The following is a 25,233-nucleotide window of genomic DNA, read 5'->3' on the forward strand; positions in this document are numbered from 1 at the left end:
TCTTTCGCTTTGCAGCGGTGGATTATGGGTATCTACGTTTGTCACGTTTTGGATCCAGCATGGCAGGGAAACAGAAAAGGTTTGTGAACGTTTGCGTTATTTTTTGTTGTTTGTTCAGCGTTTTAACGAAATGTTCGTGTTGTTTATAGACGTTAAAGTGTTGTCAGTGCGGTCGGTGAACTTGTGGGGGTTGCTACTTGTTTTAGTTTGTTAACACGATGTGCTACTGCGTCTTAGCCACCCATGCTGTAAACGCTAGCTTAGTGTTGGGTTATGGTTCTTGTGACCAGTTTACCATCAACATGTACATTTTTTTCTCTGATTTATAGCCACTTTCTATATCAGTGTTAATTTGCTAATTTGCTGCTGGATAGCAAACAGACTACTGTACAGATAACCACCACCAAACGTTTCAGCTAACGCGTTTCTATATGTGGTCTCATCTACATGTTGGTCAGCTTATTTCATCTATTGAACTGGTGTCTTTCTTGCAGGAAACTAGAGGACCTCAGTGTAGACGAGTTTCTGCTGTCAGGGTTTGACTCTGGTGAAGGTGAATCAGAAGAAGAGACTCCCAAACAAAATGGCTTCAAGAAAAAGAAGAAAGTTACAAACTCTGCAGCATCCAACAAGTGAGTGAATTGGGATCATTTACTTCAACATATGTGTCATTTAATAATAATATCCAATCTCTCAAGGACAGACTAGCAACAGTTGGTTTGTTGTTTTTGCTCTATAGTGATGAAAAGACGAAAGGTAAGGCGTCTCAGCATAAGGAGCAGCTGTCCAGGTTAAAAAACAAAGATCCAGAGTTCTACAAGTTCCTGCAAGAGAACGACCAAACGCTCCTAAACTTTGACGACACGGACAGCTCTGAGGACGAAGATGAGAAAAAGTACCACAGATTGCCGTCCAAACTGGAGGTAGGCCAGCCGCTGGGGTTTGTGAGTGAGAAGTTCTTGAGTTCTCTTGTTCAACACTGATTCTAAATAGCGTCATGTTTGGCATGTAGGAAGCCAGTTCTGGTGAGGATGATGAAGATGACGAGGAAGATCAGAAAGGCTCAAAGAAATCCAAGAAGGCAGTAGAGGCTATCAAAGTTACAGATAAAATGATAGAAGACTGGAAAGCTGCTATAAAGAAGGAACCCACACCTCGTCTCTTTAGAGAAGTGACACAGGCCTTTAAAGCAGCTGTTGCTACAACCAAGGGTGAAGGAGGCAGCCAGTGTCGATACAAAGTGGCCGACAGTTCAGGTATGATTCCTCTTTATGTGTAGGTGCTGATACATTTATTCAAACTGTAAATCATGATTTTAAAGTCGTGTTATATGTAAAATTTTAAGTGTAGGAATGCTGTTTAAAATGTAATGTGTATTATTTATATTGATTAACTTCTGGTACTAATGGTGGGGGATGTTTTCCTGTCATCTCTCCAGTGTTCAACGCCTTGGTCTTGTTCTGTATCAGAGACATTTATGTGGCCCTTCAGAGGATGTTAAACCTAAAACCGGACAAAGACCAGAAAAAGTATGAAGTGGACATTATACCTAATGATCTTTGATTGTTAATGTAGGTGTAGAAAGATGATTTGCTCCTCACTGAATTTCATCTTCTTTTTTTAATTCTCAGGTTGGTACTCCCATCATCTAGTCAGAAGTGGCAGAAGAATCAAATAGACATCAAGATGTATCTAGGTGGAGTAGTCCAGGTTTGTTTTGCTGATTGTTGTTTACACAGTTAATTTCTGTGTGGTAGATGTACAGTATATAACACAGATGCATTTTGCTGTCTTTCTTTCCACCTGTAGCTGTTATCCTCTCTAACAGAGTCTACAGTCATCAGCGCTGTCCTGCGGCACGCTAACCAGCTCATACCTTATTACCTCTGTCTGCCCAAACAGTGTCGTCACCTGGTTAAGGTAACATAGGAAGATGCTTATTCACTCGTAAATATGAATTTAATCTAACGCTAACCTTCCTTTAACTCTATCTTAATCCTTTTAACATTTTTGAATTTAGCAACTACTGAAGCAGTGGAGCACAGGGGAGGAAACAAGTCGGGTTCTTGCCTTCCTGGCACTCAACAAAATCTGCAGACACAAGCAAGAAACATATCTTAACCCTATTCTCAAGGTGAGCTAAATGCAGTGTAACATACGTGGTGCAGAGCTCTATTTTAAAGAGATTAAAACAGGCATCATTTGCCTTTAAAACACGATGACACAAATATAGAGTCAGACTTATACTATTGAAACCACATTAAGCCTGCATGACCAGTGCAATGAGTTATAGTCTCCACAGCAAACTCAGTGTTTTTTCTGTCTCTACAGCAAATGTACATTTCCTATGTACAAAACTGCAAGTTTACGTCTCCCAATGCGCTGCCCATGATCAACTTCATGCAGCGAACTCTAACAGAGATGTACTCCCTGGACACACAAGTCACCTACCAGCATGCCTTCATCTACATCCGACAACTTGCAATCCACCTTAGAAACGCCATGACCATGAAGAAAAAGGTTGGTGTTTCAATATGTGTATGTAGAAGACGGGCTGCTTATGTGCTCCTTAAAGCGCTGAAGAAATCAACACATAGAAAGTACACTGAATACATTTATGTCCTTTATCACAGAAACATGGAGATAACTAGTGATTTTAAATGCATTTAGTCATCTAATATATTGATTCACAAAGCTAGTTTCTGGTATGTTTGTGTACAGGACTGACTAGTCTAAGGTGTTTTACTTATATCTAAGTAAATAAATAACTTAGTTTAGTCCTAATCATTTTCAGCCATCAGTTAGATGCTGACTCTGCTTGTGTGTGTTTGGTAGGAAACGTATCAGTCGGTTTATAACTGGCAGTATATCCACTGTCTGTACCTCTGGTGCCGGCTCCTCAGCACATTGCACCCCAGTGATGTCCTTCAGCCTCTCATCTATCCACTCTGCCAGGTCATAATTGGCACCATTAAGTGAGTATATTCATATGCATTGTGAAGTTTAGTTTCTTAGACAGTTTATAGTAACACTATCCCAAAAGACCTTTTTTTTTTTTTTCTTTTTAATTTTAAAATTTTGAGTGTTTAATGTGAACCATTGTGTTTTTTGTTAAACAGTCTTGGTTTGAAACCTGAGTTTTGTATTCAATATTCTTAATTAATATAATTTTACAGTATAAAATGTAAGTGTTTTGCATTTGAGACAGCTGTTAGTTACAATACATTTTTTTTAGGTTTTAAATGTTTGGCAACCTGCAACTAAATTTAGTTATTATTGATGAGTCTATGGGTCTTGATCCTTCAGTTCATTGTTTGGTTTTTAAAAGGTAAAAAAAGTAAAAATGCACAAATGTACCTAAAGCCCAGGGCCAATGTTCACATTTTGCTTGAAAAATACACCAACAACTTATGGATTACCAGATACATTTTCTGTCAGTCATAAAATTGATTAATGTACTGGTCTTTTCAGCTTTGAGCAACATGTCAGACCCCATCAAATTAGAAAATGGATCAGTTGTCATCTTACCTGATTACTCTGGTATTTTTATGATATATTTGCATTTCTTCTTTGCAGTGTTACTAGTAAAAAAGTGCAATAGTTTTAAATCTAATAATTAATAATTTTATTAGTTGAGCTGGATGTATTTCTTGGACTTATGAGGACTCAGTGCAACACAGATACTTCACAGTATAATAATAATGGTCTACTACGGTGACAGTATTGTTTAATAAAAAAGGGAAGTACAAAGTAAGGAACTAATAAGGGTAGTGGAAAGGGAACTGCAGTGGTAACAAAAACCTCATTATTTTTTTTTTTTACATATTTACCAGGGTGTTTTGATTCACTGATTTACATGTACTGGCATCTACATCAACTTTATCAATTATTTCTTGTAATTGTGGCAAAGACGCTCTAGATTGCTGTCAGACATTACATTTAAATAAATAAAATTAATTTCATATGCAATATAAAGCATTATTGGTTAATTCTGTGATCCTTCTATGTTACTGTACATTTTACCAACAGCAGGTGGAGACATTGACCACTGTTTCCTCTTTCTCAACAGATTGGTGCCCACACCGAGATATTACCCTCTCAGGATGCACTGTTGCAGAGCCCTCACCCTGCTGTCTAGCAGCACCAACACATTTGTACCTGTTCTGCCTTTCCTCCTGGAGGTAAGACTCTGTGTGGTCTCCAGTAACCACCTCGTGTATCAGGAGTCCACCTTTTAAGTTTCTAGATATCTAAACTGAAGTCTTTCACATCAAAATACTGCTCAAAGACATCAGACAGTTAAATTGTGAAGAATAAACAACAGTCAGTTGGTTGTCTTTGTCAAATGGAAACGGTGAAAAGGTAGATGTGATGAAATGTTCCGTCAGTGGTTGGCTGTGGAAAAAACATCAGTGGCATATGAAATGCAACTTGGTCTCAACGGCCACAACTGAAGGAGCCCAGGAAACACCTCGAAGGGTAAAGCTGTGTGTTCGAGACACCTTTGTTATCAGACCAATCACAGGTCACCAACTGACAACATTTTCTCTAGGTCAGGTGCTGAACACGTGATTGTGCGGTGTGTGTCTTTTGTGTGGAGAATGTGTTTTTGCACACTGTGGGGCGGTGTTGTGGTTTCCCGGAAGAGAGCAATGTGCTGGCGGCAGTGACTAGCTCGGCCCGCTGGGAGTGGTCACTACATGCCTCAGTGTGTGCGTGTGTGTTAAGTGTGTGCATGTGTGTAAGCATGCAGCAGTTTGACCAATGCGATAAAGGCACGGTTGTGGTTTGCACTCTGCTCCTAACATGCTGTGCAGACCACATCCTCTCTGTCTATGCCCCACTCCCCATCTCTTTTTTTTTTTTTTTTTTTTTTCCTGCACACACATTCAGACCCCCCGTCCCCCCCGTCCCCCTACACCTAACCCCCAACAGCAAGCTGTGTTTATTTGTGACGCATGATATTTCCTGTGTTTTTCTCCTTTACTGTTCCTCTTGTTAAAGGCAGGTTGAGGTACATTGCTACCGTTTTAATTAGAGCAGCAGAAGCAGCCCCTTCCTCCTGTGTGTATGCCTGTGTGTGTTCTTGCATCTCCGAGGGGGGTGTATGATTTGGAGCTTCCTGTTTCTGTAGCTGTGCGTGTGTGTGCGTACATGCATCAGGGTTGGCCCATGCTTTCCCACTTCCCCCTGGCTCCCCCGCAGACCGCCACCACATCCTATGTTTGTAGAGACAGCACCGGCCAGGAGCGTTGCTCTGCTTCGCACACTGAGCATATTAACGACCACACACACACTAATGCACAGAAATACACAGCAATACGGGGAGTCAGAAATAGCTTGATACACAAATGCAAGACAGAAATTCACTTGCGCACTGTGGGCAGATGTGAAAGCTAAAGCTTGTAGACAACAAGCCCACACGTTGGCTAGAATGTATTTTTCACAGGCTAAGATAGAAATGTGTCATCTCCAAACACTGCAGTTTGTAAAATGAAGAGTGCAGAATGATAATATTCAAAATTAAGGGGCTAATATCAGTATGTAGCTAATTACATATGTGACTCAACACATATGCTGCTCATGTGTTTTGTATTTGCTTTGGTTTCTAGATCCTCTATTATGCTCTCTGAAGACGAAGTGCATAGTGCTAATAAAGCAGATCATTTCTAAGCTGTTTGGCCTGGTTTCAACTCGCTTTATGCATTTTTCTTTCTAGATCTTCGAACAAGTGGACTTCAACAAGAAACCTGGACGAATGAGCAAGAAACCAATCAACTTTGCAGTCATCCTGAAGCTTAGCAAAGTTAACCTAATGGAGAAAGCCTACAAGGTACGTGATCACCACTAGTGGGGGAAGAGTTTAGGACCGTAGGATTTTCATGTTGTTCTCTGCCTTGCTGTGTTAGTCTGTATGCGTGCGTAAAGGGATTGAGGGCAGCACTAAACGCCCCTTGTCAGGGCTTTAAAACTTGCAGTGAGTCTACACACTCAGTGCCGCAGCCAGTAGGATTGTGGCACGGCCTTCTGGGATTATCCCTCACATCCTACTCACTGCTACAAGGTGATCATAAAACTTGTGCTGGTCTGTTCATGCTGCTTTGTGGTTTATTCCCTATTTTTATAGTATTTGTTATTACAACATGGAAGACATTGAAGAGTCTTGGCCTCTTCACTTATTCTTACTTTCAAGTTGCCCCTGTATACCCTGTGGCCATCAATAAGCAAAGGTTTTACAGGCCCTCCACTTTTCTGTCACAATTTGTCATCAATGTAGCTAGCTCTGTAGGAAGACATCCCCATTGTTAATGTCGTTTACAAAATGTGATTGTTTATTTAACTGGTGGAGACAAGTCTTCATTTATTTACAGAACAATGACAAATTTAACTTTTACACCTCTGGGTTCTGCTGCATTTTAGGACGGGTTAGTGGACCAGCTGTATGACCTGATACTGGAATACTTCCACACTCAGGCCAGCTCCATCGGCTTCCCAGAGCTCGCCCTGCCCACCATCATTCAGGTACCACCTTTCAACTGATCCTGGATCAACTGAAATTTACTTTATTACATATTCAATTTTGTGTACAAGACACACTCAAATGTTAAACAAACACATGTATATTATAGAGTTAGCCACACTGAACACTATTCCCAGAGTTTAAATTCTCTCTGAATAGATGTTCAGGTCTTGTCGAGCTGAAACTGCTCCTCTCAGGGGAAATGACCAGAAACCCTCCCCTGTTCTGCCTCAGTGTAAACTGAATGGGTGGACTGGATGATCCTTTATACTGGTTTCTTCTTTCTCTTACTCCCTCTCTGTGTCGCTGCAGCTGAAAGCGTTCCTGAAGGAATGCAAAGTGGCCAATTACTGCAAGCCGGTGCGCCAGCTGCTGGAGAAGGTACAGGAGAACAGCAGTCACATTACAGGACGGAGACAGAAGGCCGCCTTCGGAGTGGCCGATGCCACCGCAGTAGTGAGTATCTGTGTGTGTGCATGTGTGAGGAAGATGGAGAGAGGGAAACACTATCTTGTTCTAAATTTACAGGCTGCTGTGCCTGAGTCCTCATTTCACCTCTTCCATTTGTTTGTGTTTCTTGGCAGCTTTGCTCTTCTGTTTCCTAATAGTATTTTTGAAATCTTTAAAAACCTAAAATGTGTTAATAAATTCAAGCAGGCAACAGAGAAAATGCTGAAAACAGAAATCTGCTTCATTTTTGGAGTTGGTACCGTTCTTTGAGTTGACTTCTGCTGCCTGTATTGATTCCTCTGCATTCAGAATTTAATATCTCATAGGTCATAGTGCAGTATATTTATTTCAGTTAGCAATAAAATACCTCTTGGTAATGATGGGTGCTAATGACCTGTCATTACCAGTCAGATACAGATACATTTTATCATTTACTCTTTTGATGTAGCACATTATCAGTTTTATTACTTTTTGTTCTTATTAAGAGCAGCAGTTCATTACATTAAAACAAGTCATTTCATGACCCCGAGCATTATCAGTTCCCTGTGTTGCCACATGCATACGGATACATTTAAAGTACTCCAACCTACGTGGTGTGTTTCAGCATGCAGCAAACATTAGCTCTGTGAAGGTGCCAGATACTAATCACACACATCAAAAGTCTAGACTGTGTTTAAATATTACTTTTATCAGCTGATCAATCACTGTGCTGTTCGTCAGGTGAGCATCATTTGCTCATTTCAGTTTGGTCCAGCAATTAAAAACAATTAACACTTTATGTTTGAATCATTTCATTTGCAACGGGTTTAGTCCGAGTAAAGTTTAAGCATTGATTCAGTCAGTTTATGCATAGAGACTGAAAAACGTCCAGGTGTAAAATCCCTGTCCTTTTATCAGAAGTCAATTTATAATTTTTTATCTTTTCACTCCAGCCTCCAGTGGGGAAGCTTGGCTGCCTACCAGCCAGCAGGTATCTCTGTCCAAAGTTTCAGTCCATACGAAGTTAAATCAAAAGACTACCAGGGTCATCATTATGCCCCTCAAGATCTAATAAAAATATAAATATAGTGTCGTCATCTACATACTTTAGCCAGACTGACAATAGCAGACCTGTATGCAGAGTGTAGATACTAATACAAAGACGGAACCAAAAACATGACTCAAATTGCAAAATCACAATTTTATAATTTTGCATTCGTTGTCATCCTGCTCCAGTAAACGCATTACAAACATAAAATGTATCAGACGTTAATGGCGATATAACAAATATAAGACAGTCAGCAACACTCTGGTTAGAAACTTATTAGGCTCTCCATTAATCCCTCTTGCTTATACATAAATCAGACTTAATCGGCGTAGTGATTTGTGACATTGCCAACTTTTGGGGAGATAGTGGTGTAGTGAGTGGGCTGGCTGTTCTCAATAATTGATGATACTGAACAGCCAGAAACTTGGGAATGTCTGATAACCACAGTCAGTGTTTCTACTAAATTTTAAGAGTCGTTTCCATTACAATACAACATGACTAGTTTTTCTTTTTCTTCAAGAGAATGTGAACAAACCAAATCTGGGCCACTTTCATATATAGTCCTAGATACTGTTCATACTTGATCTCACATTGTGTGGCTGCTGTCATGGTTGGAGCAGAACTATTCTGGACTTTTAAACATCTCGCTTATTATCTGACGCCACCTTAATTGAAATATAAAAAATGATTTGAGCATTAAGTCCTGTAACCTGCTCAAGATTCTCAGTTATCCAGGTGAAGTTATCTGGAAGTTGAGTCATGGAAACTGGACTTCCTCATTTCATGTTCAATCCAAATAGCTTTTAATTCTGTAATGTGACGTTTTTTCAAAATGTATAAAAAGTATTGAAGTGCACCTTTGAAATCTTGAATCATTGGACCCAGATTTCATTTCCAACAGAGCGGTGATGCATCGTATTGACCGTGATATCATGGCAAGGAATCATCATGATATAAGTATTTTTTGACAGTTGATGACAACATAGGTTCATGATTGCATTTGCGTTTCCATATGAACATCTCACAAATAGGACAAGCACAGTCAAAGACTGGCACATCTTGTCCTACTATTCAACTTAAATTATTTTTTTTGGTATAGCGCCAAATCACAGCTGAAGTCATCTCAAGGCACTTTACAGTGTTTAAGATTTAAGACAAATATAACTATATACAGAATTATATAAAAACCCAACAACCCCACTTGAGCAAGCACTATTAAATTGTACTGTTGTCATATCTTCATTTATATGACAACTGTGAAAATATTGCTAAATATTCTACGTATTTGTAAGTCTATATCAGCCACCCCTAATTTCCCAAATATATTCTACATTTCAAAGAGAAAAAAAGAGATATAAATAAAGAGTAGTAGGACATAGTAAAAAGTTAGAAAATAGTTATCTTTAGTTTTTTAAACTGCTTCATTCTCATAAGATTTATTGACAGACAGTAAACAATAGTTTGACTCAGATTCACAAAGTTTAAATGTACTTAGTACTGGTAAATAATAATCTAGATACAGCAAAATGTCATCAGCAAACTCAATTTATGTTCTTTTCCTCTTACTTCCTCTCTTCTTTGTTTCTGTGTTAGATTTAATATGTAATAAAGCCTTTACCCTGTAGATTTATCCTCCCTAATGTGTTATCAACCAGAATAATATGACAAGACACAGGTGCATGGTCAGAACTCTTCCCCCAGGATTTAGATGAATCAAAATTGAAAGAAGAATCTCTACTGTTATGAAGTAAAAGTTTCCATGACTCTCACATCCAGTTTCAGTCTAATTTACTGAAAACAAGGCACTGATGATGGATGTTTTCTTCGGCCCATAAATGTAAGAATCTACGCAGTTTGTGGTTCTGCTGTGAGATTAAGAAAGTCATAACATATTTCTCTGGCTCCCCTTTGTTATTTTTATCATTCAGTTTAGTCATCTCCGCTTCACTCAACACTAACTCGTAGGTGGTGTCATATCTGAATTTTCTCAAGAAGCATCAGAAAGTGTTGGCTACAGGACAGAGATGAACTCGATACTTGTCTTTCTGGCTTTAGTGCAGTAGAGTAAGAGGCTGCAGACCTCCAGACCTCACTGATAAACCCTACAGGCAACGACTGAAGAGAAACTTCCCTGTATAAACTTTAAACCTGGTTAGGAATGACCCTGTGGTTATTGGAAGCTCTTAGGGTTTTTTAACCAGAGGTGCCGCTGCCTTAATGAGCAGCCATTAGTGCGTGAACCTCATTTTCTGTTTTGACTTGCTCTCTCGTTATCTACCTGTCCACGAACACACACACACACACACACACACACACACACTTTTATGTGGCTGTGCCACCACTAAGAGTCTTGACGTGTACTACTGATTAATATTTAAGAGCATTTAAGGGTGAAATTAAAGAGGATGGTCTTGTGTAATTTAGATGATGAGGAAATGTGTGTGCGTATACACACAGAAGTGTGTGTGTGTTTGTGTGTGCGTGTGTGTTAAAGTGCAACAGACAGACAGCACGGCACCACAGCAGCGCCAGCCCCTGTCGCCAAGGCTCTCTGCTCAGCGGAGGCTGTCGCCATGGCATCCACTCCCTGGCATCGCAGCAGCAGTAGAGGTGTCACCGCAGGCGAAGGAGAGGGGACAGCCCTGCTGCTGCTGTGGAAAAGGCCACGGCCCCCCTCCGGCCACCAGCCCCCTGCTGACATGTCACCCAAACTGAGAACTAACCTAATTAATGATGCCCTGCCTCCATCCAGGTCAAACTCTGGTGTCTCTCGTCTTTTTCTCTCCCGTGGAGCCTTTTTTCAGTTTTGTTTGTCTGGGGCTGAATTTAGAATTAGCTTTGTCATTTTCTTATCTTCTCTGTTTTTTGCACATACAGGTCACAATCCTAATAGCTGCACAGCAAATTGTGGTAAATGTGCTAAGCTAACGGGCACAGGAGGCAGCGGTCTGTACGCTCTATTGGATTTGTTGGTCAGATAATGTGATTGGGTCTAATCAATATCATCCACAAAGACCTTTAGGGGAAGGCTGGAGAAGACCTGCTTGTCTCCGCTTTCAGGCATCTTCATCTGTCTGTTTTCCACATCTTCTATCATCTCTGTCTCGTGTGTCCTTGTCTTTCTCCTGGTGAATTGATGTAAAGTTGCAGTGGAAACCCACTTATGTGAGATTGTTTCAGAGCCTGAATAAACCTGCTGAAAGGCTCTTTTAACACATACGGGGAAACTACTACTGGAGTTGTTCATGTAGATCAATCATTTTCAGCATAGATCTGCTTCTTATTTAAACACTCCTGTATCTACCATTACACATCACCATTCCTGTATCTATATTCGTTGACTAAGATTTTCATTACTGTGTCGTCTGTCAGGCAGCATGGGAGAAACGGGTCCAGGAGGAAGGGACGCCTCTCAGCAGGTACTACAACCAGTGGAAGAAGCTGAGGGAAAAGGAGATCCAGCTGGAGATCTCTGGCAAAGAGAGGGTAACTATCTAACCAAACTAAATATCTCATCCCACTGAAGTCATCTTGAGTCACTTCTAGTTTTTCTTTATACATGCAAGAAATCATCAGGCTTTATAGTGGAAAATGTGTGTGGCAGGAATATTTCATGATTGTCAGCATAATCAAAACAGGCTTGTGCTTTGACCCTGCTGTTTTGTGTGTTTTGTAAAGATGGAGGATCTGGACCTCCCTGAGATCAAACGTAAGAAGATTCAGGAGAAGAAGGCAGAGGACAAGAAGGAGTTCAAGGATCTGTTTCAGTCTGACAGCGAATCAGACGCTGATGTTGATGATGCGGGTTTTAAAATCAAAAGTAAGTCAACTTTCAAACATATTCTTCTGTCTCACATTGAAGCCAGACGGCAGAGGAGGCCGTAGGATCGTGTTTGTAACATAATGATGTACTTCCCACCGTGTCCTCTAGGGGGCTGTGTTTTGTTACAGCCTGATATCCTGCTCTGCTAAAGCAAAGTTAGGAGGTGATGGCAGTTAACTGAGATTTTTCTACTGCTATCTCTGTTTCTGGGACAGTCCCTGTCTTAAAGATTTGGCTTCATCAAGCAGATGTAACCAAATCTGCCTCAGCTGTGTAACTGTGAAACAGCTACTACAAGGCTGTGAGTTATTAAAACATCCACAGAGGCGATTTCTGAAGAACTGAAACTTAAATAATATATAAATAAAATCACACTCAAGAGAAAATCTTTGCTTATCGGATAGTTTGGTTCTCTCTTTGCTGAAAGGAGCCGTTGGCTCGTTGATCCTTTAACCCCTGTGTGTCTCGTCCTCTCTCGGGGTTGTCCACAGGTCACAGGCAGCTGCTAATTCGCTTTTACAGCTTTACACTCGGACACACTCAAAGCAGAAAGAAGGTCACAGAGGAAAGGAGTAGGCGGCAGGGGGATTTTTTTTTTTTATGCATCTGGACTTCATTGTAGGGAGAGTCCCCACAAACGGATGGGCAGCTGCCGGCAAGCGGTGGGCCTCCGCCTCTCACTCTATGTCCCCCCTCCCTCTCCCTCCCCTTCGTTCGTCTTTCCTCCTCCCCTCGTGAACACACGAACTGAAACCCCCTGACAGGAAGTACAGGCTTGGATCCCAGCAGGGGTTCCTAATTCAAACCAGCCCAGTGGAACAGCCAGCGGTGGCCGCTTCCACTCCTCCCTCTCTCACTCTAGCTCCCTCGCTCTCTGTTTCTAGCTCTGTGGGCTTCAACCAGCTGCCTCCACATGTCCTCACAACACGTGAACACACACATCTCCATGATAGCACACAAATGCACACCCACCACCTTGTCGTCCAGTCTTGAAGAGCCAAAAGCTTTTGGGCAGCTCACCAAAGCTCTTTGTGGTCTCACACTCTCCCGGAAAGAGTGGGGGAGCGTGAGTGGGGGGGTGATGATTTAGATTGGTAAGTGTGTGTGTGTGTGTATATGTGTGTGTGTGGTGCTGTCGGTGTGTGGGGGTAATAATTCTTCCAGGTCATGTGGGGCCAACCTCTAAAGTACTGCTGAAGTCTGTGCACCTACATGTGAGCAACAAAAAGTGGGAGAGTGAGAGTTTGTCATTTTTAAACTATACTACTAGAGAGGAAGGGAGGTACCTAATGTTTTAATAGAAGACCGTGTGTGTGTGTGTGTGTGTGTGTTCACGGTGTAGCACAGAGGAAGCAGCTCTGTTTTGCTTCTCTCTCCTCCACGCTCCGAGCCTCTCATCACACCTCAACTTCAAAGCCCGTGGACCCCAGTTGTCCACGAGTACATGCTGTACTCTGAGGATAGCACAACACAATTTCAGACAAACTCCCAACTTCTTTCCAGCACACAGAAACTTACACACACACACACACACACACTCTCTCTCTCCCATCATCATCGTAGCTGTGGAACCTGCCTGCTATCTCCATTTGCTATATTTAGGCTGTGAGCATAAGATGTCTGAAATTGCCGGTAGTAAACTGTCATGGGTGTTTGTGCAGCAGCAGCAGCGTCTGTAATCGACTCTCACTTCTATCTCAGGAGGAAATAGACATTTCCAGCTGCCTCTGATACCTGGCCCACATATAGGTGTCTCCAAAGATGCCGGCGATGCATCAACACGCAGTTAAAAATGTCTGAATAAAGTGACGCTAAACAAAATGCAGTGCAGTTGAATGTTTGTTACTGTCCTCCTTCAGGTAAAAGAGGCAGACGCGGGTCAGACGATGAAGAGGATGATGACGACCTTGAGGACCTGTCTGACATGAGCGACGACGAGGGCATGGACGATGAAGATTCAGGTGGGTCCAACTGTTGTGGAGACCAGGAAAGAAGCAGTGTTATTTTGAACACAAAGTGTGTTTAGGACATATCGAATAAAACAAAGTTGTTTTTTACTGGCCAAAATATTAACTATGAGATTACACATCAGCCTATTATGATAAAACTTGTTCAACTAAATAAACTGACAGTAAAACAGTAGATTAAAACTCAAAACACTCAAAATTGATTCACACAGTGCATCAAATACTGACACTGTGTCAAAGCTATACATCCATGATCAAAACCTTTGTCGTCTCATAGATACACGCAAGGTAACGTTTCACATCAGTGTGTAACTCACAGGGTTTGACCTCATCTTACTGGTTAGGAACCCCCCCCCCCCTCAAAAACTTTAGAAAGGAATATCTCTGCTGTTCTGTAAGTCTGTGTCACAGGAGGCTTTGGACAGACTTTCCCACACTGAGATATGTGGGACCAAAAAGAAATTTGGAAAAATCTTAGTGTAAAACGTAGTGTAAGTCATTTCTTTAAGCAAAGAAACCTGTAGATTCAGTTACTTCATTATTTGCCGTCATTTAAGTCGTGGATATTTATGATTATAGGTTCTGGATTTTAGGACAAAACCAAGCAAATCAGCTCCATTAAACTGCACTTTAGGAAATTATAATGGACATATTTGCATAATGTAGAATATTAATCAATATAAAAAATGGTTTCTTAAATCTCTTGTGATACTTTAACAGTGTTTGAGTATTTTTAATAATTATTTGGCTACAGTTCAGTCATAAGAGTCATTAAAGGTCAGGGGTTTTCTATATTTGTGTTTCTTTTTAAACATTCTATACGGAGGCTTGTCTGCTCACTCTTACGTCATAGGAATCCAAAACGTTTAGCTTAAACTTCTGTGTCTCCACTGTTGTTCAAAACTACTACAAACACATCAGAGTCACACCCCTGCACTAGGTCATGTGTCTTCATTTTAAAGATTGTGACGTCCAGTGATCGTCATGTTTTAAAGTCTCTGATGAAACACAGAGTCTACTGTGATTTCTGCTACTACTCTACTAGCTCCTCATGTTACACATCACTTTTATAGTTCTTTAACAAACTTGCACCGTCTGGTCGCACAAGAGGAGACTCGATGAATTTATAGTAGCACACTTGCTGGAGGCAGCAGCTGATAAACTCGAGCTCTATGGCACAGAAGAATAAGCTGGATTTGCAAACATCACAACAGTCAGATAGAATTCATTGTTTTCAGTCAGAATGGATGTTTTTTTTAAAAAACTATGGAAAACCGTCGGCCTTATCCTCCAGTTTAACCACTGATAGCTGCAGGGCTCCGTGCATTCTCTATCTGCTGAATAAGAAGTATTTCCTGTCTGTGTTCCAGATGAGGTTGAAGAAGGAGATGAAAAGACGTCCAAGGCTCCTCAGCCGCTGTCCTCCTCTGCTCTGATAAAGTTGGCAGAGGGAGATGAGGATGTGGTGGAGGACCTAGAGTTGTCTGACGATGACTGAGATTCATGGATTCGTACGCAGTTCCCAAAGAGACCTTTATGCTCTCCACCTTACAGATGATCTAAAATAATATTGTACTTGATGCTATTTTCTTCTGAGTGTTTTTTATCAATAATTGTACAGTACAAACATGTTTGCTGTAATTTTATTAAGCATTGAAACAGTAAAAAAGAAGACTGTGTCCAGGAATCCAACTTGTCTTTGCTTTTTCTTTTCTTTTTTGAATGCTAATTAATTGAAGCGTGTATATGCATGTTGATGCACAAGTGCACCTGAAATAAGTCATTTGTGTCCTCCGTACATGTGCACACCTGTAGGCACCCTCAGGCTTTGAGGACGGGCTATTTGGAGCCTCGCTGAGCCTGGCCGAGCCAGACTGGGCCAGCCAAGAGGAGGGGTACAGAGAGGCGGGTGTTGAGCCCTGAGGCAGCAGTGCTGCGCCAGGATGGCAGGGTGGCGTCTGATGCTGTGCCAAGACTCTCTGCCCAGGTGGTAGAGCAGCAACACAGGCTGGTCTGTTTCTGTGCCAACTCCTCACCCACCCCCCACCCAGACCACTGTCTTTTCTGTCTGTGTATTCACATGCTCAGGCACAGCTTTCCTGCTGAACTTATCCACTTTATTCTCGACCACTAAAGTAAAGGTAACACTGGCCTTTGTTGGGTGAACAATTATTGCATGCATGCATGCATTCACTGGCACAGAGCGCACAGGAGAGTGGGATTCAAACGCCACAAATGGAGATTTGATTTGAGAAACGTCTGTGTCGTCACGTTTCCTCTGTAGCTGTTTTCAGTGAACACAGAAGCTGCTCGTGTAGAGGCCCAGCCTAAAGCGAGGGGAAGTCCCAGCTGAGTGTGTATAGCGTACCGCTTCAGTGTAAACTCTTTGAAGGAGGAAGGTAAGCGTGAGTGGGGGCTGCTCCTGGTTCAAGTCCTATATGTGTGTGGGTGTATAAGGAGGGTCAGGTTTATCCCAAAAGGCAGGGAGGCCTTGGCCTGCGGCTGAACCTCACAGTCTTGACAGCTGCTGTTGACCTGAACTGTGCCCCCCATGGGTTACCTCCCCTCCTCACACACGCACACCTTCCTGCACGAACAGGAGGGTGAAAAAGGCATTTGGGTTAACTGACACGGGCACACAAATGAGAGAGAAGACAAAGCAGAGAATTTCTTTAGGATTTATTTCACCTGTGTGGTGAATATAAAAATAGGATGAAGACAAAACTTTTGAAGGGAAATCTAGAGACCATTTTTAATTCATTGCTTGCGTAGTTAAAAAAAAAAAATCCATAAATTCAAAACATTTGCATTAAGAGCTTTGTGCCTTTCTTTTCCCTGCAACCAAGAGAAAACCAAGTAAGTATCTTTGGAATCCATCTTAAGAGCTAATTATAATACATATCATAATCTGCTTTATCTACTACATCAAAAGTCCTATAAATATTTTTCCTCATTTATATGCTTAAGTAGCATTCAAGATTGGAGCGTCTTAATATTACACTTTTTTTTTTAATGGCAGAACAAAACAAAGTGAACCAAAGTACCACCAAAGTTCAGCAAGTCACATTTTTCAGTAAAGAAAAACTTATTCGTGCAACTACATTTAACAAAAAGTAAAAGTACCACATATGTAACCAGGATATTTTCATCTTAAGCATGATTCTGTACAATTTTGCATGTTTCCCCCATCTCCCACAGTAGTCAACACAAGTGTACAATGACATAAGCCATATTTCATATTTCAGTTCTATCTCAAATAGTCAGTCTTTCCCTTGTTGGACCAGTCATTCACTGGAACCATTAATGCAAAAAGAAGCAGACACGTTGTGAAACGTTTCCAATTCCACACATCCGGTCATCTTTGGTATCGGGACAGTGGAATGCATAGTTGCAGTGATAATAGGGAGCTGGTCAGATCTGGTGCTGCTGAGTAGGAGCTTGAACTACTGCCTCAAAAAAAAAGACAGCTCCACTCAGTTGTTTGGCTTCAGGAAACAGGCGAGTAGAAGGGAGAGAAAACAGGGGGAGGTGTCTCTTTTTAATTCCTGGGTTATGTGGTGAGAGCAGTCAGAGAGAGGGAGAGACAAGAGAATGCAAGCAAGTGAGCAGAGCTTCCTCCAGCCCAGGAAGGAAGGAAGAGTTTCCGCTAGCGTCTGACTGTCTGACTTGCAAGAATGTCGCATTTGTGGCAGAGCTTCACTCCTTTTTTTGGCAGGCTGTCTGTGACCAGCTGTCTCCTTTTCCTCCTCTTTCTCTGTTCCTCTGTCGCTTCACGTGTCTCCCTTCCAACCCATTTTCTTTGGATTCTGCACAGCTACAGCCACTGCAGAGGAACTCAGAAGCTGATTGGCTTGCCGGATACCGTCCAGTTGTCTGTTATTCCAGTCCAACATATCCCTGGATATTTCTACGTAAATGTCCCAAAGTGGCAGGAGTCGATCTCCCTGGTTCAGGCTGTCCCCTCCCTCACCCCCTGCCCCTCCACTCCTACGAAGGAGATTTGGCCTCATATCGTCCCACTACCGTGGAGCCGTTACCGTTTTCCTGCTTGGGTGAGGAGCAACCTGGGGTAGGACCGCTGTAGGGAGAGGAACTGCTGCTGGAAGCAGGTCTGTGAGGCAAGGAGAGAGAGAGGGGCAGTGGGGTGTCAGATGGTGTTGTCAGGGAGTCCCGATCTCGTTCGGGGGGGCGAAGAGCAGCAGAAGGCGGAAACGGGAATGCTAGCGGGAATCCAGTCATGTAGAAAAGCCTGCCAACGCGGCGTGCCACCTGGGGAGACGAGAGGAGACCATATGACTGTCAGTACAGGCTGTTGAGTATTGTGTAACGGACAATTGTTGGATACTGATTTTATAATCAGATAATGGAGAAGAGGAGAGGCTCTGGGGCAGGCTAGTTAAAGGGAAATCCACTATGCTACACTAGCAGTTTGTCTCGCGTCTACAGAAGCACACATTCAAACACACACACATTCTTTTGATCACACACAAACACACTCGCAGGTCTGTGGTGTTTGTACCTGTGAGCGGATCTTGAGCGCAGGCCCCAGCTTTAGTCCCATGGTGTTGAGCAGGTGCTCCTCAGTGAGCAGCGGTAATGTCTCTCCATCAATGGCCTGCTCCCGAAACACCTGGCAGAAACACAGCTGCTTCAGCCACAGGCCCGGCATACACGCAACACAAACAACACACTCGACACACAAAACTACACATTCACGCACACAGCTAACAAAACAGTGGCTCTATTGCAAATAGTTACGTACCTATTTTAACAGCATTTTATATATGTTAGACTTTAGATTTTTGGTGTCATATGTAAATTGCTATAGTTAGTGGTCACTAATCATTGCTCATGTTCATGTTCCTAGCTCACAGGTAAAACGAGAGGAACAAACTCCATCTGAAGCTAATAACAGGAAATTTTGTGCTAAAACTATTTTTAGAGGAGAACCTCGTGAGTTTGCTGACTCACACAGCTAATGCTCCAGCGTTAGATGAATCTGAAATTACTTTTTGCATTGGAACATGGACTGCATTTTGTTGTCTTCTTGCCACAGCCAGAGCGATTACACTCGTAATGTAACACAAAAGAATATACATTAAAAGAAATTCTGAAAAGTAACTAATTAAAAACATAGTTCTATTTTCTCAGATAAAGGCGTCGCACTGGATGTCTCATTTTGTAATGTCAATATGGCTATACACACAAACACGCATTCACACAAGTCGCAGGTGTAGACCTACATGCACCCAAGCCCCCCTTCATTCACACAAAGCCCACACATAAGGCTGCAGTTGTCAGCGTGACCATTCACGCATCCACACATATTCACAGTAAACCTGAATAAACTGTTTTCTGCTTCCTTCCAAGTAAAATTAAATAAAAATACTACAGTAGTGTTGCAGAATAAATGATTTCTTGGTCACTACTACAAGGTTTGTAGTCAGCCTGCCCCCGGCCTCCATCCACTCCTCTCTCTTTCCCGCTCTACGTCCTCACCTGTGTGTATTCAGCACATCCGGCCAGGCTGCTTATGAAGCCACACACATCCTCCACACTCCACTTGCTGATGTCCTCCACTGGGTTTGCTGTGGCAGAGTCCTCCCCATCCATGAAAAGACCTCCCATTGTGCCTGAAAAATCAGCAGTGAAGATGTGTCAATATAAACACTGGTCAAAAAAAAGCTGCTATTAAGACAGAGGTTCTTGAACCCAAAAACTGAAAGTTTAGAGAAAATCACAGTCATTTTAAACATATTCATCAATTTTAGGATAAGAAATAGGAAAAATAGAACAATTCATTGATCAATTGGATCAGTAATGTAGTAGAGGAGTAACATTTATAGCAGTTAATTGGAGTTTTAGCTCTCTATATATTATATTTTCTATATTTTAGCTTTACAAAAAAATGATCAAAATCTCATAATGGGAATTTATAAAGATACTTTATGGCTGTTTCTTTTTTCTTGTTTTTGCAGAAAGTATGAATGTTCTGATTGCAGCTCTGTTTTAACAGATCTGTGTGTGTGTGTGTGTGTGTGTGTGAACAAACAACCCCCTCCTCTCTGCCCATGTGGCTGTGCTGCTGGTGATCATAAAGGTCACACTAGGGTCAGAGGAAGGGCCCCTAACATAGATAGATCTCCTTACTGGAGACATGCACACAAAAATTGATGGTAATGGGTTTCACATGTTGTCTTTGTCGTGTGTATTTGTGTGTCTCTTTCTCAGTCTCTCACCTGCATGAAAGTAGGGGTTGGCATAGGGGAATCCAAAGGGCAGCGACTGGGCATGAAGAGCTGGAAGTGGTGGCATAAACCCAGGCGGCAGGTGGTACTTGACATCAGCCTTGCCTAGTCCAGGGGTGAAGAGGTGGCGACTGGGTGACTCTGTATCGGCCGAGCTACACGGGGCACTCAGCCTGCCCGAGCTCTCTCCGGTCTCCTTGGCACTGTCGCACACTCCCTTGCTGCCGGTCTCTTTACCCCTGTCTCTTTCCCTGTCCCTGGGCTTACTGTTTGATTTGACAGCAACGACCTCCTGCCTGTCTTCACACATCTCTGTCTCACTGTCTGAGTCCTTCATCTCCTCATGTTGTATCTCCCTATCTTCCTCCCTTCCTCTGTCTGCTCTTCCTCTTGTGCGATCTCCAGGACAGGGCTGTGTCTGTGGGGCCCTTCGGGGGGCCTTCCTGGATTCAGTATCTGGCCCAGCAGTGGAGGTCTGTGTTTGGGTGTCTTTGGGTGTGGAGGATACTCCTGGTTGTTGCTGCTGGTGATTGAGAGTTAAAAGGGGAGTGACAGCTCCATGGCGAAGCACCAGCATTGCATTTGAGCGGCGAGCCAGTTCCTCACGGAGCGGATGGCCCTCTGGGATGTCGTGGAGGCTCCGCAGGGCCGGGTGGTCAGAGGGCAGGCCAGGAGGTAGACCTCCCAGAGGGTCGGAGCCCAGAAGACGCTGCTGATGCTGTCGCTGGTGAAGACTTTCCAACTCCTTCTGTCTCAACAGCTCTGCCGACATCTCAAGTCTGTGGAGCAACGCACAGGATTTTTAATACACAGGCCAAATGTTATAGTACTAGTACAGTATTTAGAACACTGTTTGTGTGGCAACATTAAAAAAAGACAACTGTGTCCACAAGTTCTTTGAAACATTTCTAACCATAAAGCTCTTATATACAATAAAGCCACATTCCAAAAATGTATCATATATGTCATTATTACTGTTTTACATAATGCACCACACACACCTGGCTAGATTCTGCTTCCTCAACATCTCTTGTTGCCGAGCAAATATCTCAGCTTGAGCTGGCTGAAGAAAACCATAACCTGTGATGGAAACATAAAAAGGTGACAATTTTGTGAATATGAGAAACAGAGATGGCATAAAAGTGACTAAAAGTACCAAAAGTTACTTTGCAAGAAGAAATGTCTACATACAACACCTCCTACAAATATAAAAATAAAATATATAATTTAATACTCTAATTTGTACTGAACCATGGAGTGTTACCATATTGTTTGTGAAGTTTTTCTTTTTTTGAACCCATTTTTAATGTGCACTAGGATTTTATCTATCTTTTCAGCCTTAGCATCACTCATGACTCACCAGGGGCCTGGCAAAGGGCAGAGGGCATGCCTAGGAAAGGAGGCCGCAGGTGTGGTCCTAAGGCAATGTGAGGAGCAGTTGGAGGGGACAGTAGGGGTGGAGGATGGGACATCTCTCTGTGGACACAAAAAATAGGAAAAAAGACATTAATTTCAATTTGGGCTTTTCTGAATGAATTAAAATTACGAGAATTAAAGATGGATTCCATACGAAGTTTTAACAATTTGTTACTATTTTCTGTTCTGTTGCTTTGTGCATGTGTTCATGCTGCCACACCGATGTATGCAATGTATTTTTATCAGTAGCACTCCAAAGGCCCCCATGTCGCCCCAGTGCCTCATCAGTCTTGTCACGCCGCAGCAAGCGCCGCTGGCCACTGCTGTACCCTGGACTGCAGCCTTTTCCTTCTCTTGCTGCCTCACACATACACAGAAACACACACAACCCTAGACCCACACACATAATGAGGGCCGAATGCACAATGCCAGTGTGTCATGCTCCGACAGCTGGGGCGGCCCCTGCGTCTTGACCGGGGCCACGGGCTGAAGGACCTTCTAATTAACACTCATCCCTCCCCTCTCTCTCTCTCTTTTACGCCCTTCTCCCCATTTCCCTCCCTCTCTGCCTCTCGCTCTCTAGGCTGCATTGAAACTGGTGAAAAGATGGAGTGTCCTCCAACCTCTGCTTCTGAAAAGACCTCTCCATTATTGGCTTCGTCTTTTGTCCTTGTTGAGAGGGAAAGGTGCCTCTCACCTTTCCCCCCCTCTCTCCATCTCTTGTTCCTTCTTACCCATCTCTTTTCTCTTCTTTTTCTCCATCCCTATGACCTCTGAAAGTTTGGTTCACCATTTTTCTCCACCTTTTCATTTATCTTTATGTATTTTTCTCTACTCTCACTCCATCTTATCCTGTCTCTTAACTCCTTCCTTGTTGCTTCCTTGCCTCTTTGTATTTCTTGCTACTTCTTTTTTCACTGTAATCCTGTCTCTCATTCCATCCCTCTCAGTTCTGTGCACATCTTCATAGGTACGAGGACCTGGTTTGAAAAAGTTGACACAAGAGTGAGGCATATGCACTTTGACCCTTTGAAATTGTGTGAGGCTCTTTCCGCTTGGTTTCTCAAACTACAGCTGTTTCAGAGTCCTGTACCATGCTCTCTCGCTTCCCACGACACCACTCCTCTTGCCTATCCTTCCTTTCATTTCTCTCCTCTTGAGCTGCTGCTATCACACCAATCAGAGCTCAGCTGTGTGTGACTTCTGCAGCACAAAAGCATACATGAGAAACAAGCTGAGGAAAACAACAAAATCAAAACCAACACTGGGACGCATGCAACCGCAAATATTGTTTTGCAACCGTGTTCAAATTAGCTAGCGCCTGCATGTCTCCCGCCTCACTAAATGTTGAGGGAAAAGGAGACAGAGCAACTGCAAGAAGGGGAGGGCAAGCATACAAGAGCATAGAGACAAGATGGGGGGGCAGTACTGAGGCAGCGCTGCTTGTGTGTGTGGGGTGGGTGGGGGGTGAAAACCATTCATCGATTGCCTCCGCCGTTGAAATGTTAATGCTAATCGTATAACCGCTCTCTCCGGCGGTGCCTTGCACTCCAGTGGCAGTTCCAATTAATCTTGGGTGAGGGCTGTGGCGCGTGACCCCGGAGCCGCGAGCCGGGGCCCCGCTAGCCACTGCTTATGTAATTACACCGCCCAGTGTGTAATCACCTGGCCTAATCCCTTGAGGCTAGCAATTAGCCGTGCGACGCACAGTTCCACTAGGCTACGCTGAGACGCCTGAAAAAATCCCATCCACCCCCACCCTGGCTCCTGTATGCCAAACTCTCATCACTCCCCCCACCCCCCTTTCTGATATTCCCTCTCTTTCTTCCCTCCCTATCCACTGCCTACCCTTGCCTTGCGTTAGACCGCAGATGAATAACGGTCAATTAAAGCTGCATGACTGGGGCTGCCAGGCGTCTGCGCCACCATAATTAGGCCTAATCACGGGGAGTGAGAGAGAGACAGAGAGAGAAGCAGAGAAAAGAGTGTGCGTCTGACACTCCCTTCCTCCATCTCTCCTTCTCTTCCTCCTTTTATAGGAGGCAATTTTGAGGGAGGAGTGGCAGACATTAGTCGTTTTGCTCTGGGGCTGGTTGTGAGTGTGAGTGTGTATACATGATGTGTGTGTATCTGTGCATTTTGTTGGCAAACCACTAACATACTATAAAAAGACGGCACAAAAACACCTAGTTTTTGCATGACACTGAAAATAGACAGATTCACAAATGCAACATGGGCTCATAATCGTACCAAACTATATCACTGGATGCTCTCACTCTCTCTCTCTCTCTCACTCTCTCTCTCTCTCTCCCTCTCTTACTCTTTCTCACTGTGTGTTATTGCCGGCAGTGAGGCCAGGGGCTTCTCGGAATTCACTGGTGTGCAACGACCTGTCAGAGTGGCGACAGCAGTCCCGTCCCACAGAAGCCCAGGCAGTGTGTGTGTATGTGCCTCTGTAAGTGTGTGTGTATGCGAGAGGGAGACAGGGCTGCCCTTAATGACGGGAGCGTGGGGGGGATTAGGAGCGCCGCGCGGCCGCCTTCGGCTCCTTCTCCGCAGGAACACATTTACACAGGAAGCTCATTAAAATGGATGAGGCTCCCTCCGCGCCTCCCCTCCTTCCCCTTATCTCACACTCTCTCGATCTCCTCACTCCCTATTTTGGTTTATATCTCTCTGCTAGTCACCAAGTCCCCTCACCACCTCCTCCGTTCTTCTCTTTTTCTTCCCTCTCTTCACCATTTTAAACTCCCATGTTTCCACTGTCTTTCTCCCTTTCTCTTTTCCTGTTCTTCATTCCTCCTGTATTTGCCTTGCAGATGCTTGGTGAGCTTAGTGCCTTTTAAGGCCAGACAAATGGACCGCCAGGTTCTAAGCCCATCGAGCGGCCCTAATGATTTGTTTTTAACAATGGGCCCTAATGGGCCCCAGATAATCAATGATGAGGGGTCGATGGAAAGGTGAGCCATGGAGAGTTAGAAAGGGGGAGAGCTTCCGTCTCTAACTCACTTCTTCAGTCTTGGCTCATTTTGTTCTACTGTATCTCTGTTTTTTGCCGCTACTAACCAATTATCTTGTCTATTCACTTTGCACTCTTTCCACTCTTCTCAGTTTTAAAATTCTACATGTCTTATGGAGAGTGGATACTAATCCCGGGCTTTAGAGACATGTACACTACATGGCCAAAAATACATGCACTCTACGCCCTCGTGGCACTGTTGAACATCTCCTTCAAAACCCATTTTGGTACAACATCCTCTGCTCTTCTGAGAAGGCTTTCCACAGGATTTTGGAACCTGGTTGCAAGGATTTGCTCCCATTCAGCCGCAAGAGCATTACTGAGGTCCAACACTGATGTTTGGCAATGGAGCCTGGCATACAGTCTGACATTCAGTTTATCCCAAAGGTGTTGGATGAGGTTGGGGGTCTATCCAGGTCAGTCAGGTTTTTCCAGACCAAAATGGCAACTCCAACTCTTCATGTTAAAAAATTAAGGGACTTTCCCTCAACTGCCGGTATGAAGTTGAAAGCTATTGTCTTAAACAAAATATTTTCATTATTTTTCCCTTAATGGGAAATAAAGAGCCTAGCCCAAATTACAAAAAGCCACATACAAAATGTCCACATACTTTGGTCCACAAGTGAAACATACAGATGTTGCATCCTTTTTGCCTGTTTCCCCTCTCTTTTTACATTCTCTCATTTGGACATATTTCCCTTATTAACCTGTTTTCAGTTACTCAAAAAAATGTATTGACAGTGAAAGGGTTAAAGAGGAGACT

At 43.1% G+C, this 25,233-nt stretch overlaps 2 protein-coding genes across 6 annotated transcripts in view; one reads left to right on the forward strand and one right to left on the reverse strand.

Moving 5' to 3' along the window:
- Nucleotides 1-11: 11 nt before the first annotated feature.
- noc2l (NOC2-like nucleolar associated transcriptional repressor) lies at nucleotides 12-15,474 on the forward strand. The gene is made up of 18 exons (XM_026367918.1): nucleotides 12-79; nucleotides 495-632; nucleotides 740-923; nucleotides 1,013-1,256; nucleotides 1,439-1,529; nucleotides 1,632-1,710; nucleotides 1,810-1,920; nucleotides 2,021-2,134; nucleotides 2,332-2,520; nucleotides 2,836-2,975; nucleotides 4,070-4,181; nucleotides 5,720-5,833; nucleotides 6,421-6,522; nucleotides 6,833-6,976; nucleotides 11,370-11,483; nucleotides 11,676-11,817; nucleotides 13,680-13,781; nucleotides 15,158-15,474. The coding sequence occupies exons 1-18, from the start codon at nucleotides 60-62 to the stop codon at nucleotides 15,283-15,285; spliced, it is 2,268 nt and encodes a 755-aa protein (XP_026223703.1). The 5' UTR covers nucleotides 12-59; the 3' UTR covers nucleotides 15,286-15,474.
- A 977-nt stretch (nucleotides 15,475-16,451) lies between these two features.
- The window catches only part of samd11 (sterile alpha motif domain containing 11), a 70,440-nt gene continuing 61,658 nt past the window's right edge, over nucleotides 16,452-25,233 (reverse strand). For 4 of the 5 annotated variants that reach the window (XM_026367917.1, XM_026367913.1, XM_026367915.1 and 1 more), the window contains exons 8-13: nucleotides 21,396-21,511; nucleotides 21,037-21,115; nucleotides 20,027-20,814; nucleotides 19,287-19,420; nucleotides 18,307-18,417; nucleotides 16,452-18,056 (exon numbers count right to left, since the gene is read on the reverse strand). In XM_026367917.1, coding sequence (XP_026223702.1) covers nucleotides 17,775-18,056; nucleotides 18,307-18,417; nucleotides 19,287-19,420; nucleotides 20,027-20,814; nucleotides 21,037-21,115; nucleotides 21,396-21,511 — 1,510 coding nt within the window. In that variant the 3' untranslated portion in view covers nucleotides 16,452-17,774. The remainder of the gene's footprint in view (nucleotides 18,057-18,306; nucleotides 18,418-19,286; nucleotides 19,421-20,026; nucleotides 20,815-21,036; nucleotides 21,116-21,395; nucleotides 21,512-25,233) is intronic. The other variant, XM_026367914.1, reaches the window with a different exon arrangement.

This window comes from Anabas testudineus, chromosome 7 (genome assembly GCF_900324465.2).
Source record: "Anabas testudineus chromosome 7, fAnaTes1.2, whole genome shotgun sequence".
NCBI classification, from domain to species: Eukaryota; Metazoa; Chordata; class Actinopteri; order Anabantiformes; family Anabantidae; genus Anabas; species Anabas testudineus.

Excerpts from the sequence above, each read along its gene's own strand:
- noc2l (XM_026367918.1), top strand. The coding sequence starts at position 60 with ATGGCAGGGAAACAGAAAAG. Across the intron at positions 6,523-6,832 it reads CCCTGCCCACCATCATTCAG|CTGAAAGCGTTCCTGAAGGA; the intron begins GTACCACCTTTC and ends GTGTCGCTGCAG. Across the intron at positions 11,484-11,675 it reads AGATCTCTGGCAAAGAGAGG|ATGGAGGATCTGGACCTCCC; the intron begins GTAACTATCTAA and ends TGTTTTGTAAAG.